Here is a 15,099-nt window from a genome sequence, read left to right as displayed (position 1 = left end):
AAAAAAACACCCGAAGAACAATGGGTTTCACCCTTCCAAACTTTGGGTCGTAAACAAGGAGTCAAAGATGATGAAGATGTTACTGTGCCAAGCAGCTGTTAACATCTGGGAACAATGGAACAGGGATAGGCACTGACCCTGTTGCACCACGGACATTTGACAAAATTATTGACTCAGCCATGTTAGAGAAATCTCCAAGCCTGTTTGTGAAGAAGACACTGAGACTAGGATGCTTTGGTGGAGATTGTTTATTGCTTGTCACAGAGCTTACTTCTGCTCTCCAAATACCACCACCCAGTGCTGGCTGGTTCTTTATATATACGCACTTGAATACAATTCACTAATTAATGCCCTACACCTGTTCACCCCATTATCTTGAACTACCAGGTATTTATCATCCATTAATAGAACTTCAGACCCTAACAGATTCCACCTTTTTTCTTTAAATTAAATACATATTGTCATGTTAGACCCCCACCTACCAAGAATGAGGCATATTAATTTCACCATGTGGACATTAAATTTCAAACTGTTGCCGGGAAGAAGTGAAAGCCTGTTACCAAGGGCTGCCAGACACTTGGCTGCAAGACATTTACATACCAATAGGGACAAGAGAGGTTACTTTCCTTATCCATTTAACCCACAATGGACCTTGAGCACCAGACATTAAAGGCAGGGAAGTACATTCCAGGCCCTGCTAAGATGATACAATCCACAGAGCCAAGACGCGGTCAGACCAGTTAGTCACATGACTAACCTGCTTGGCAACCTGGGTTTTTCTGAATTGTACAAACAGTTTGAACTCAGAGAAAGTCTGTTTGCTCCTGAACTGAGAAGATCTCTACTGTCTGCTCCCATCTCTTTCTCACAAGCCTCTGAATCCACTGAAGACACATGAACCCCAAGAGAGAAAAGTCTCCTACGGTGAACAAGGTTTAAGAAGAATAATGGGCCCCAACGAAAAGCAAGATTTACCTACAATCAAGGACTTCACAGTGAGCTCGCAGAACTGTAACAACAACTCTTCAGATATTGCCTCAAGCCTTTCCACTTTATTTTTCTTCTGCTCTTTCCTCTCTATTTGCATGTGTGTATTGCATATGCATGCTAGCATGGGATGCGTCGTGTATCCTTAGGCGGTGACTGAATTAGAGTTTAAATTTATTAAGTTTAATAAATTTCAAGTTTTCTTCTTTAAACCTAAGAAAGCCTGTTTGTGCTGGTTTCTTTGCCATATAATTAGAAAGCGGTGAACACGGATTTACCAAGGGGGCGCTAAAAAGTATGTTAAACCCTGTTACAGTAAGACCAGCTGAAGGCTGAAAGGGAACCCTAGACCTCTTTCTCACCTGGTCATAACAATATATATAAAAAAGAAATAGAAAACAAAATAATGACACATTTTTCTGTACATTATTCGTCGTTAACTTTCAACAGCACCAGCCATTAACATGTTGTAAATTCCCCCCTTTAAATAATAATTTTAAAGAAAAAAAAATCTTATTGTAAAAAAAAAATTCCATGTTTTCCTAACTTATCATAACACAAGACGGCCTCTTCGAGGACATCCAACAATTGTTTTGAACAAGGACCTCTCTTAGTAAAACAATCCGACAACTGATGACTTGCATCAACCCACTTTATTTTGGAAATTTCTTTTCTTTCCAACATTTTTATACCACAAGATCAATCCTCAATCTCTTTTCTGCAACACTTCTTGTCGAATAGACATTGTCCCAGAGAGAATGGTTATCTATGTAGCATTCTATAGGAAAACCTTTCTCCGATGCCCCTTTATATCAGAGTTCCTTTAAAATACTCGATAAATACCTCCCCATATCTATCACCTCTATCAGTGCAAGTGTCTCAGCAGCTAAGGTGCTTTTATCTATCCTCTTACTTTCTTCAATTCCCAGGCTAATGGACAACATTTATCATTTCTTCCCTCCGAAAATATAATGAACCCTGCTGTGCTCGAATAACCATCGGGAAGATTCGCGTGTGAGGCGTCACTAAAAATGACCAATTTCATTTCTTCTGGGTCACCCAAGGCTGGAAACTTGAGTGTACATTGATCAAAATTCGATCTCTTCAATGTCTTATTTGCTTTCAGCACTTCCCCAACAGTAGCATGTTTCAGTATGGTGCTCAATTCTAATACATTATAGCAAGCTTCCGGCCTTGTTTGTGTGCACAACCAGTTCAACTGCCCGATTAAGCTCCTTAACTGGTCTACTTCTTCCTTAGTTGCAGAATCTTCTGTTAGTGAGGATCTGGCCTGATTTATTGGGATCCTATTGACCTTCTCTAGGTAAGACTGTTGATTTAGGGTTACCCCCAACTCAGTCTGCCTAATATTCAACCCTATATATTGAAAAGCTCCGAAAGCCTGATTTCCAATTTTAAATTCCTGCAGAACTTTATCTACCACAAATTTCTCAAATCCTCCCCATAGAAAATTGTCCACGTGCATCAAGAAAACGCCTGCTAGTCTTTCTTCATAGTACCAATAAAACATTGCCGGATCCACCTTTAGTTGAATACAACCAGCTTTTAGTAGGACGGATCTAACTGAAAAAAAACACACACCCTGGATGCATCATTTAGCCCATTAACACACTTGTTTAGCTTCCATAATTTCCCTTCTATATCTCCAGCTTCTTTTAGTGGCTTTAAAAAGACATCCCTTTGAAATTTCTCCCCTTGCTAAAATGCTACTTTGATGTCAATGGACTTGCATTCCCATGAGTGCGTCGCTAAAAGGATTAGGAAAATCCTCAGACTTGCTTTTCCTGCTGTTGGGAATCCACTCTAACTTCCTGGTCGCCTAGTCGTTCCTCAAATCCCGAGCTACAAGTCTGGCCTTTGCTTTATATGTACCATCAGGAAGTACTTGCTCTGTACAGATCCATCTATGGGATAATGCTGGTTGTCTTCTATCTGGTACCTCCGTGTATATACCAAACTCTCTCCAACTGTCAAGCTCTTTTTGCTTGGTATCCTTTATCAATTTACCATCTAACTTGTTCGTAGCCACTAGAACTTCTCTATCGTACGGGCTCCTAATTCTTGCGGCGCCCCTCACCTGCTGTCTGATCCTTGCTCGAGTGAAAGCACGTCCCCTATTTGAGTTTCTATCCCTTTCTGGACTGCTACTATTTGACCTGTCCCGCCTACAACCAGACTTCCTTTCACAAGTTCATGACCTTTTCCTTGGACAATGATCATCTTCATGCTCACTGTCTGAACTTATACTATATTTTCTGGCCTTCCACATTTTCACTTCCTTCTGCCAATCTATAGGTCTGATATCCTGTCCCTTGTCTTGCACATTCAGCCAATGTTTGTATTTCCCTGTGGCCTTTCCTGCCCTTCCTATAATGGTGGTTTCCCTCCATTCACTAGTCCCTTCTGGCACATGTCACTCTAGTTCCAACTTTGATAGTTGCCCTTTGTGATAAATGGCCTTATCTGGATCTTCACTATCACTTGGTCCACTCTCAGTCAGCCCATTATCTGCCACAATCTGTTGCTCGTAAAGGTCTAACATATTTGCATGTGAAGTACATGGTGCGTCATCAGTGTCCATCATTTGTTCAGATTCTGTCAATTTATAATCACTGCCAATCAGCCACGAGGAATGTATTCTTAACGGTTTGGTTGCCATGTTGCAAAATCACCGTTTTGCCATCAGTGCCTATAACATTTCCTGGGCCTTTCCATTCTTTCTGCCCTTCTCTTTTGTAATACACCATATCCCCGGTATCAATTCTTTTCTGATGGCCTGATCCGATTCCTCAAAGCTCTCCTGATTTGTTTCTGAAACCTCCTCCTTAATAAAAGCTCTTCTCCCTGCATGCATGGCATTCAAATATTCCACAAAAATTGAACTAATTGTTGTCCCCTGTAAAGCCAGGGGAATATCCCACATTACCAAAGTTATTTTCGGATTCCTGCCATAAATGAATTGATGTGGGCTGTAGCCCCCCAACCATTTGAAGCGTGTTTTTCGCATGTACTGCCCACGCTAGAGCAGTAGTCAGTTTACAGTTTGGCTGGTCTGCTAAAATTTTTTGGAGCGTTTTGTCAATCATGGCATGATTTCTCTCACAAATCCCATTACTAAAAGGACTTTCTGCTGCCATGTGCATTGCTACAATATTCATATTTTCACACATACTCCTGAACTCATCATTGGCAAATTCTCCTCCACTATCAGTTAGAAACCTAGCCGGTGCTCCCAGTTCTGTTCCTATCCACCTTTCCATTATTTTGTCCACTATTACTTTTTTGTCTTTACTTTAAATTACCATCGACAGATGGAATCTAGTTGCCACGTCTATAAAGTGCAGAATAAAAATGTTTTTTTCTTTATCCCATACCTTCAAGTCCATTGCGACAGTTTAATTAAAGTCCCTTGCTAATGGGAGACTCAGTGTGGGTCATGATGGAGTCCTCCTGTATCTTTTACAGATATCACATTTTCCACTGATATCTTCGATAAGTTTAGTGTCATCATCATCTATTACCCCTGCATCTTTTAACAGAATCTTCAACCTATGACAAGATGGATGTGCAAACTGTCGATGTAGTTTTGAAATAATTTGCCTTTTCTCCTTTAAATCCCAACCCCCGGATGCCATTACTACTTCTTTAACATCCTGCTCAGAGATGTTAGATCTCGTTAAAGGAGTACAATAATTTCCCAACTGTGTAAACCGCAAAGCTACAGATTTCCCAAAGACAATCCCCTTATGTTCCATATCCAATTTCATCCGAGCCTTTTTCATAGACGGTTTACTTAACAGCAAAGGTACAACACTGGATACTACATCCTTACTAATAAAATGGTTTACCCCTGCTATTTTACACAGAATTACCACTCTTTTTAGTAATTTCAACGTGTTGTCATTTCCAAACCTGAAACAGGTAGAACTGTCGTATTCTTTGACCTTATTTCAGTCTTCCTTACTTAAAGAATCCATGTAACACCATAACCAGTCCACGTCACATACTGTGGATGTACACGAACTGTCTAGTACTGTGCAATTGAACAAATTACTAGACTGAAGCTTCTAATGACCAGTGCAATTCCTTCTGATTGATCAGTAGCATCATCCTTGCCTTCCGAACCTTCCACGTCATCTCAAAAACCCTGTTATTCCTTTTTGGACAATGCAACGCATAGTGTTACTTTGAGTTACATTGGAAACACCTGTTGACCACCCCTTGGTTATTCCTAGGGTTCATCCTTCTGCCATAATTGCCCAATTCCTGCTGTTTGTTATAGCTACCAAAAGGGTCTCTATCCTCATTCGTTTTGTGTGTGTTTCTCCTTTCGTACTGATGTCTGGGCCCCATGCTTGAATGGCCTCTAAATGCTGCCAGCAGTGTATCCTCCACCTTCGGTGTCACCGCTAAAGAGCCCATCTGTGCCATGAAAGTGGTCAGAAAGGAATGTTTTCCCCAAAGTTTTTTTAGGGCGTCAGACATCTGATCAAACAGCATATCTTTTTCATTGAATCTAACTCCAGTTAATACCAAGAGCCTATCCATGTTCAATATCCTAGCACAATCCAACAATTTGAAGGCAAGTACTGATAGGAATTTCCAAGCAGAATTGCTGCAACCTTGCACATAGTCAGTTAAACTCCATATTATATTCTTCTACAGAAGAACCATCCATTTTTCTAAATTTATCAAAGTCTGACAATGCCTCCTAGGCACTCAATAAGTCATCTTTCATATAAATTTTATCCATAAATTTCAAGAGTTTTTCCAAACCTTCCTCATCATCCAAATGATGAGCCTCTAGCTCCGAGAACCCTTTGCCCCTGATTATGCTTATGGTGGGAAGTGAAAGTGCAAGGGCTATTTCTTGCTTCCTTTTAGGTAAAAGCATAACCCGTTTCCATATATCAACTTCATTCTTCCATTGCTCGTAAGGTTCAGCTTCACAAAACAGGGGTGGAAAATCATATCCCAATACCTTACACTTAGTTTCAGTAATCTCCTCAGTTATTCTAAAAAAAAAACTCCAATTCTAATCTCCTGTCTGAAAACAAATCTTAGTCTCCAATCTTCACTTTCAGGCAACCATCCTGTACTACCAATGTTAGAGAAATCTCCATGCCTGTTTGTGAAGAAGACACTGAGACTAGGATGCTTTGGTGGAGTTTGTTTATTGCTCACCACATAGCTTACTTCTACTCTCCAAACAACAACACCACCACCCAATGCTGGCTGGCTCTTTATATATACACACATAAATACAATTAACTAATTTAACACCCAACGCCTGTTCACCCTATTATCTTGAACTACCAGGTATTTATCATCCATTAACAGAACCTCAGACCCTAACAAGCCATGGACATGGGGGCAATTAAGCTGTCCATAAAGTGTATAGCCAATCTAATGCTATCAAAACACAGTCTGATTTAAAACAAATTTCTCCCTGTAAATAAAATAGCTAAGCATACATACATTTAATGGAGAGCAGCACAACTGTATTAGCGAGCTAGCAAGCAAAATTGTATGCAATGCCGATATGAGGTACTTTTGTTGACAGAATAGAGCCAGCTACATATTATGGGGTGGGATATGGATCTTATCAGATGATATCTGTGGATGTGCAAATTCATCCAATAAACCATGAAACTCAAGGAGAGGATTGTTATTGTGGTTATTGAGGTGAGACAGTAGAAAAATCAGCAATAGGAAGATGGACCATTTCTCACACTGCTATTGTCACAAGACCAATTTAACCTGTGATGGTCAATGTTTGTGCAACTTCTCTACCTGCTTGTAATATGTGTCTGAAGACAGAGCAGCCAGCAAAAGAGCAGTGATCTCCAAATCAGAAGAATTTTACAGGGTGAAGCAAATAGTACTTCAGAAGAGTCATGTAAAACAGAAAAACAGGAAGGGACAGAGAGATTAACGGTAGGTAGCCAAGACTAGTTTATTTATCTTGATAGACTGTTAATCCAGGTCCTGTATTCTAAAATACAGAAAGAACAGAATCTCTCATGGACGAAATGTAATTTGCTCACCAAAGTTAGTGACAAAATTAGATAAACACAATTACAAATAAAGAGCCCCCTTCAGTTCTTCCAATAAAGCGATTCACTTAAATTCACCTATGTTTATATCTCCGTCTATCTCTTGATTCTGATTCAGCTCTGACAAGATAATTATGAGCAAAAAGCTTTTCTGCAAAAAGTTGGACGGTTGTTACTGCATGTATGATTCAGTTACAAAATGTTTAGACACCATCTGTAAGATTGTACTCCAGATTAACCAATTTATGTCCAAATATATTACCTGTTAGCAAAGGTACACTTTATAGTATATAGACAACTTTCAAATGACATTAGCCACTCAGCTTATCTTCTGTCAAACTGGATAGTAAATGATGCACATTACAGTTACTGATCTTTGACATACTTGTGAAACTTGTCCTTTAATCCAATTCGCAGCAAAAAAAAAAACAGTTAATGAGTGTTTCTAACACGGTCGTTGAAACATAATAAATGTTAACTATGTCTTCCCTGACAGTTTTTAAAACTGCAAGTGCAGCATATTTTTGTTAAGGAATTGTAGGCAGTTCATCATAGACTAAGGCTTATTAAAGCTATCCATTACATTGTATTTAGTAACTATTGTATATGGGTCAGCAGCATCATGTTTTTGCCAATGCCACTCAGCCCCATTACACCATACTGTTGTATTCATGAGGAACATGCAGTGATGACTTCTGGAGATTCCTTGGATTTTCTTGCTCATTTTCCCCTCAATACGGGTTATGGAACAATGCAATTCCAAATGGATAGCAGTGGAATTGCGACATTTATATAGAAGTAAAAGTTCAGCAACTTTCAACATGTCACTGAGCTTGTGTCCCAGGTGAAAGTAATGTGTGCCAGAGCACAGAAATCGAGGCATTTCCTAAGTGACTTTTGCCATTTTAAAATGAGTTTACATAACACAAGCCATAAATGTTGTGTTTTAAAATAACCTAGCGAGTTCGAGGCGAGAGCAGGAAATGGCACTGATACAGTCATCAATGTACCGGAGAAAGAGTTGGGGGAGGGGGCCTGAGTAGGACTGGAACAAGGAATGTTCGACATTCCCCACAAAAAGACATGATTAACTCAGACCCATGTGGGTACCTAGAACACCACCTTTTATTTGTAGGAAATGAGTGGAGTTGAAGGAGAAGTTGTTCAATGTGAGAACAAGTTCAGCCAGGCGGAGGAGGGTGGTGGTGGATGGGGACTGGTTGGGCCACTGTTCAAGGAAGAAGCGGAGAGTCCTCAGACCGTCCTGGTGGGGGATAGAGGTGTAGAGAGATTGGACGTCCATAATGAAGAGGAGGCGGTTAGGATCAGGGAACTGGAAATTGTCTAAATGACATAGGGTCTGAGAAGTGTCAAGGATGTAGGTGGGAAGAGACTGGACCAGGGGAGAAAAGATACAGTCACGATAGAAAGAAATAAGTTCAATGGGGCAGAAACAGACTGAAATGGTGGGTCTACCAGAACAGTCCTGTTTGTGGATTTTGGGAAGGAGGTAGAAGCGGGCTGTCCGGGTTTGTGGGATTATGAGATTGGATGCTGTAGAGGGAAGATCTCCGGCGGAGATGAGGTCAGTGACAGTTCTGGAGACAGTGGCTTGATGTTCAGTGGTGGGGTCATGGCCCAGGAAGAGGTGGGAAAAAGTGTCTAAGAGTTGGCGCACAGCCTCTGCAAGGTAGAGGTCGGTATGCCAGATAACAACAGCACCACCCTTGTCCACCACCCTTGTCAGCAGGTTTGATCACAATGTCAGGGTTAGACGTGGGAGAACGGAGTCGCAGCAAATTCAGAGGGAGACAGATTAGAGTGAGTGAGGAGCTAACCATGTGCCTGCCTTAAACTTGGTTTTTCATGTTTGTGCTTTTGGACAGAGGTGTTCATTATTTCTGTCATTAACACTCTCTCTGGACTAATGCTTTGTCTTTCACAACACCATTAGCACTCCCTTTGCCTTTGTCCCATGACATCTTTGTCATTTAATGTCTCCTGCCCTCTGCCCTATCACACACCTTCCCTGTTGTTCTCTCCCCATCCCGCTTCACTTGCTTAAAACCTATTGCATTTCTAACCTTTGCCAGTTCTGATAAAAGATCACAGACCTGAAACATGAACTCTGCTTCTCTCTCCACAGATGCTGCCAGACCTGCTGAGTATTTCCAGCACTTTCTGTTTTTGTTTCAGATTTCCAGCATCTGCAGTATTTTGCTTTTATTTTAGTTGTTAAATACCTGTATGTTAGTTAATGTTTTTGTGTTGTGTGCACTTCCTGCCCAGCTTCTTCTTGTCATGAATTTTGATCACACTTTATATAAACACCTAACATTGAAACTGCCCATGTAAATGTTAGAATGAAAATCCTGTGTGCAAACAGTTGCCTATAATACTGTGGCTGTGTGGTCTGGCCAGTAGATGTTGCCATGGAATGAGTTTTGCAGTCTATCTCCTAACTGCAGTCATACCTTGTTTCTAAAAAAAAAAATCATCAATTGATCTTGGGCAATGTCAGGGGCAATTAATACCTTTCAATTGGAAGTAAAGAATCTGAAGCTTTCAATACTTAATCACAGGTTTCAAATCTTCAGGGTGCGGTGAAGAGCCATACTTTCAATGTCAAAATGGAAAATGCATTCCCAAGAGTCTGGTCTGTGATTCAGAAAGTATTGATAACTGTGGAGATGGCAGTGATGAGTCTGGACTTCTTCCAGTAAAATGCAAAGGTAAAACCAGCACATTTGCCTTGAACAGAACTCACACAGCAGCATACATTGGAATTAGAATCATTTAGTGCAGAAGGAGGCCATTTGGCCCATCATGCCTATAATATTTCAAGAATATTTCAGTAATCAGAAACATTTCCAATTTAACTCCATACAATCTACTCTTGCTACCTTTTTGAAAATAGCTGTGGTACCAAATGATACACTGGGTTGACACTGGCCTCGATTGATGGGATAAAGGTGTCCTCTTGGCTATACTAGTCAAAAATTAAATTAGTTTGTGGCATCTTAACCCAGTTCCTAATTAGATTGGGCCTGCAGCACAAACCTGCTCCTTTAGCACTAATTCTCACACTCAAGAGGTGCTAGATAAATGCAGATTGTTGTACTAAGTGTTAAACTTGTTAATTTGTTGCTCTGTGGGCTGGACATTAAACTGGGGATGTTTTTGGCCATTTTCTGATTGACAGTCCAACTGTTGCAGGAAAAAACTACCATGCAACTTAAGAAGGCATAAATTTGAGTTTCCTAATCTAATGGGGAAATGTTAGGATTTCTGTGGGTGAATTGAGATAGACTGGATGGCCTTCCTCATCTGTTATTATCTTGTGAAAGATGTGGCATTCTGCAACAGAACTTTTTTTAAACACTGAGTTTTATGCATTGACGTAGTAGAAATGTTTGAGGTCAAATCAACAATTTCTTGCACAATTTGATTGGTCAGTTTTATGGTACTTACTGGTTCATGACTGGTAGCTTTGAAAAAAATCAGGAGGTTTGATTGTACAATTATCTGCTGGTTACTTATTCCTCAGTGGCATTTATTAATTACTTTACAATAAGTCAATAAGATATTTGATTCAATTAAGCACTTATTTAAGTTATCACAATATTTTGCACAGTGGATATGTGACGTTGTGGAGGTATGGCACCACTGTGACTATAATTCTAGGTGTTATACCTATGCAAGACTCTTACATAAATGCTCATTTTATACAGCTTGTTGTTATCACCCACTGTAATCTTCTTTTGTAGATAATTTCTCCAACTCAGCAACTATCGATGAAGCCAGTCCAAGCACCATGGAACCTAACAATTCACTGTCGCCTTCTGTCAACCTTACTACTCTTTGTCACACACCAAATAGGCATCATTACCTTCTACCAAACAGCGTTCCTTATCCAGACTCTGTCACAGGTGCTTTGTTTAAACTATAACTTAATAATTTTCCCTTTACTTTTAGTGCAAGTTGAAAGAGCTTATTAGAGTTCGTTGCTTCAGAATGAAAGCATGGGCTCCAATCGTGTCAAATACACTGACGTCATGCTGGATGGTATCCACTGACACTGACCCCTGCCTGGAGTTTGTTGGATCAGTGGGATGGCGCCTCATTTGTACCCACCTACCTCATGTGCCGGGAAACGTCGCCATCTGCCCAAGCCCCACCCCCAATCCGAATGCTGCTCCAATTGCCCCGAGAATTGGGGCCCATCCATTAAACTTAAAATAAAACCCCAGCAGGTCAGGCAGCATCTATGGAGAGAGAAGCAGAGTTATTGTTTCAGGTTGATGGCCTTTGGTCAGAACTGGAAAATATTAGAGATGTAACAGGTTTTAAGTAAGTACAGAGGCAGGAAAGGCAAGTTGGGATGAACAAATGTTGAGGCCAAAAGGTTGTAAAGTGCCTAATTAAAAGATAAGATGCTGTTCCTTGAGCTTATGTTGAACTTCATTGGAACAATTCAGGAGGCCAAGGACAGAGAGATCAGAGTGAGAGCGGGACAGTGAATTAAAATGACAGCCGACCAGGAGCTCAGGGTCATGCTTGCAGACTGAGTGGAGGTTTTCTGCAAAGCGGTCGCCGAATCTGCTTTTGGTCTCCCAAATGTCGAAGAAACCGCATTGTGAGCTGTGAATACAGTATACTAAGTTGAAATAAGTACAAGTGCGTATACTGTCACTTTTCGTGAATATTCTGTGGTTAGAAAATTACCACATATTTAGGAGTAAGTCCATTTTACAGCCATTTTAATCTTAGTTAAGTGTCAGGGATAGCCAGGTGTATTTTAGTTGCTTCATTTCAAACTTTCATAATTTATATGTTCAAACTGTTACATGGTAATCTTTCCAAGATACTTCATAAATCTTTTATGCCTTATAACTGATGTACTACCTCATTGATACTTCAGTGCTCCCTCTCCCATCAATGTACTCCTTTATTCCTTCATGTACACCTTCATTCCTTCATGTTGTCCCTCTCCCCTCGATGTACACCACCTCCCTTCCATGTTCTCCATCTCGCTTCCATGTACACCCTCTCCCCTCCATGTACTCCTTCACTCCTCCATGTACTCCTTCACTCCTCCCTCTCCCCTCCATGTACACCCTCTCCCCTCCATGTACTCCTTCACTGCTCCATGTGCACCCTCTCCCCTCCATGTACTCCTTCACTCCTCCATGTTCGCCCTCTCCCCTCCATGTACTCCTTCACTCCTCCATGTTCGCCCTCTCCCCTCCATGTACACCTTCACTTCTTCATGTACACCCTTTCCCCCGCACCTCCCCCCCACCCCCGCCACCATGTACTACTGCCATCCTACAGTGGAGTTGATGTAGTGTATATGGAATTTCAAAAGATGTTTGATAAAGTACCACATGTTAGGCCTGTTGGCAAAATTATAGCTCATGAGATAAAAGGGCAGTAGCAGCATGAATATAAAATTAGCTAAAGGTAAGAGACAGAATTGTGGTGAATAGTTGTTTTTCAGATTGGAGAGAGGTATACACTGGAGTTCCCCACAGTTCGGTAGCAGGATCACTGCTGTTTTTGATATACATTAATGACTTGAACAGGGCACAACTTGGAAACTTACAGATGACAAGAAACTTGGAAGTGTTGTAAACAGTGAAGAAGGTAATAGATTTCAAGAGGACATAGACAAGCTGGTGGAGTGGTTGGACACATGGCAGATGAAATCCAACACAGAAAAGTATAAGGTGAAACGTTTTGGTAGGATGAATGAGGAGAGACAGTACATGATAAATGGTGCAATTTTAAAGGGGGTACAAGAAGAGGGAGACCTGTGTGTGCACAAATCTTTGTAGATGACAGGACAGGTTAACAAAGTAGTGAATAAAGCCTGTGGGATCCTGTGCTTTATAAATAGAGGCATAGAATACAAAGGCAGGAAGTTATGCTAAACCTATATAAAACACCAGGTTGGCCCCAGCTGGAGTACTGTATCCAATTTTGGGCACCACTACTTTAGGATGGACATGAAGCCTTTCGATAGGGTCAAGAAGATATTTGTTAGCATGGTTCCAGGGTTGAGAGACTACAATTATATGGTGAGATTGGAGAAGCTGGGGCTGTTCTCCTTAGAGCAAAAAAGGCTAAGAGGAGGTTTGATAGTGGTGTTTAAAATCAAGGGTTTAGAAAGAGTAAATAGAAACTGCTTCCAATGGGGGAAGTGTTGATAACCAAAGGGCACAGATTCAAGATGACAGGCAAAAGAACTAGAGGCAACATGAGGAATTTTTTTTTAAGCAACCAGCGGTTCGGATTTTGAATGCACTGCCTGATAGCGTGGTGGATACAGATTTAATAGTAGCCTTCAAAAGAGAATTAGATAAATATTTGAAGGAGGAAAATTGCAGGGACTTAGGAAAAGAGCAGGAGACTGGGGCTAACTGGATTCCTCTTCGAAAGAGCTGACGCAGATTTGATGGGCCCGTTGGCCTTCTTCTGTGTTGTACTATTTAAGATTCTATGTACTCCTTTCCTCCTTGTACACCCTCACCCCTCCATATATTCCATCTATCCTCCATGTATTCCTGCCCTCACCCTTCCATACCCTCAAATGACAAGTCGGGGTCGGGACGTGTAGCAGGGATTCCCTAAGCTGGGAGCTCCCACTCCTGAGCCTGGTCTGCAACCCAGAATTGCAGTTGCTACCACTGAGGAGAGGCATTCCAGGCTCCAGAAGACTAGACATGGGTCCCACCAGTCGGGGACCAGGCTTGGTAAGTGGCTCAACCCCCACCCCCTACCTTAAGAATGACACGTTTTTATCTGATTGCCCCCTGCCCTCACCCCCTGGGAAGGAGTGGACTGGGCTGCACTCTCCAGAGGAGAATAAGGCCAGAATTTCCAGCATCATGGATCAGGCTCCTGTAGGTACATAACATGCTTGTGACCCAACCTCCACAGCCCCATGCTTCCCTGTTATCCCTGCAAACTCCAGCAGTGTCATTGCTGGAGATCAACTCCAGGAACAGATTATTGTAGCATTTGAGTCAATCGAACGAAAGACAAATGTGTTTCTTAGTTGATTAAGAAATAAATTGATCCTAAATCTGATGGATCTTTGATGCGATTTGTACTTTTCTCTCTTCCTTGCAGATGACAATTCATACGTTTCACTGCTTGCACTCTACATCATCCTAGGAGTCGTTGCTGGGGTGGTCCTGCTGTTCTGGTGTTGCTGGTCACCGGGCTGGTTGGTTTGGAGGCTCAGTGTCTGCAGGTTTCTCCCATGCTGTAACTCCTTCTGTGCAGCCTGTCAGTTCTGCACCCACAGCTGCTGTCGAACGGACAACAGTCGACTGGGCAAGGTCACACCGCAAAGCACAGTCCCTGTAGCTGTGTAATAACCATTTCCTAGGCTACTCCCCAATCCCTCCGAGAGCATATTATTAATGGCCTGACCAGCATTATGTAATACTCCAGCCTGCCATTGCTACATTCCTACAACCAGATTGAGTTGCAACTGCCTTTGGACTAATTTAACACTTACAATATGACCAACTATATTTGTTTGGCTAATTCATGGATTCCCTGTTCTTCGGGAAAGAAAGAGTGTAGGTATTTTGTCTACTTTCATGTGGCCTAAGCAGTATGAGATTGTATTAACTTGCCTTAGTGTTTCCAGACTTGTCTGTTGCATTTGGAAATGTGCAGAAACAGATTTACTTTGTTGCTGTGAGACGTAGGTAGCTGTTTGTAAGTGAGTTAATTTCAACCCAGTTCTGAATTGTAACCTCATCCTTCACGCAGTGGGAACACAGCTCACGTTTATTGGTGCCAACAAGCATAGCAGCGAGTGGCCTAATCTGCTGTCTCTGCAGCTGAGAAACCTGCCTGTATTTTTGTGACATGTGTCTTCACTACAAGACAGGGAAGTACATTAGAGAAAAATAACTGCCTCAGGGCTTTCCTTTTACATTGGGATTTAACTTGCTCAGTGTTGGAGATAGCACCCCCTAGGGGCAATCATCTGCAAGTAAATGAGGTTACCCTGATG

General features: G+C 41.4%; 1 protein-coding gene across 1 annotated transcript in view; it reads left to right on the top strand.

Annotated features, from left to right (window-relative positions):
* Positions 1-14,446, top strand: part of ldlrad2 (low density lipoprotein receptor class A domain containing 2) — a 56,046-nt gene extending 41,600 nt beyond the window's left edge. The window contains exons 4-6 of the mRNA XM_068017004.1: positions 9,662-9,796; positions 10,832-10,993; positions 14,199-14,446. Coding sequence (XP_067873105.1) covers positions 9,662-9,796; positions 10,832-10,993; positions 14,199-14,446 — 545 coding nt within the window. The remainder of the gene's footprint in view (positions 1-9,661; positions 9,797-10,831; positions 10,994-14,198) is intronic.
* The last annotated feature ends 653 nt before the right edge of the window (positions 14,447-15,099 follow it).

The sequence above is a fragment of the Heterodontus francisci genome, chromosome 37, assembly GCF_036365525.1.
Source record: "Heterodontus francisci isolate sHetFra1 chromosome 37, sHetFra1.hap1, whole genome shotgun sequence".
Classification (NCBI taxonomy): domain Eukaryota; kingdom Metazoa; phylum Chordata; class Chondrichthyes; order Heterodontiformes; family Heterodontidae; genus Heterodontus; species Heterodontus francisci.
The sequence above is the reverse complement of the archived record's forward strand: the minus strand, read 5'-3'. Positions and strand labels throughout refer to the sequence as shown.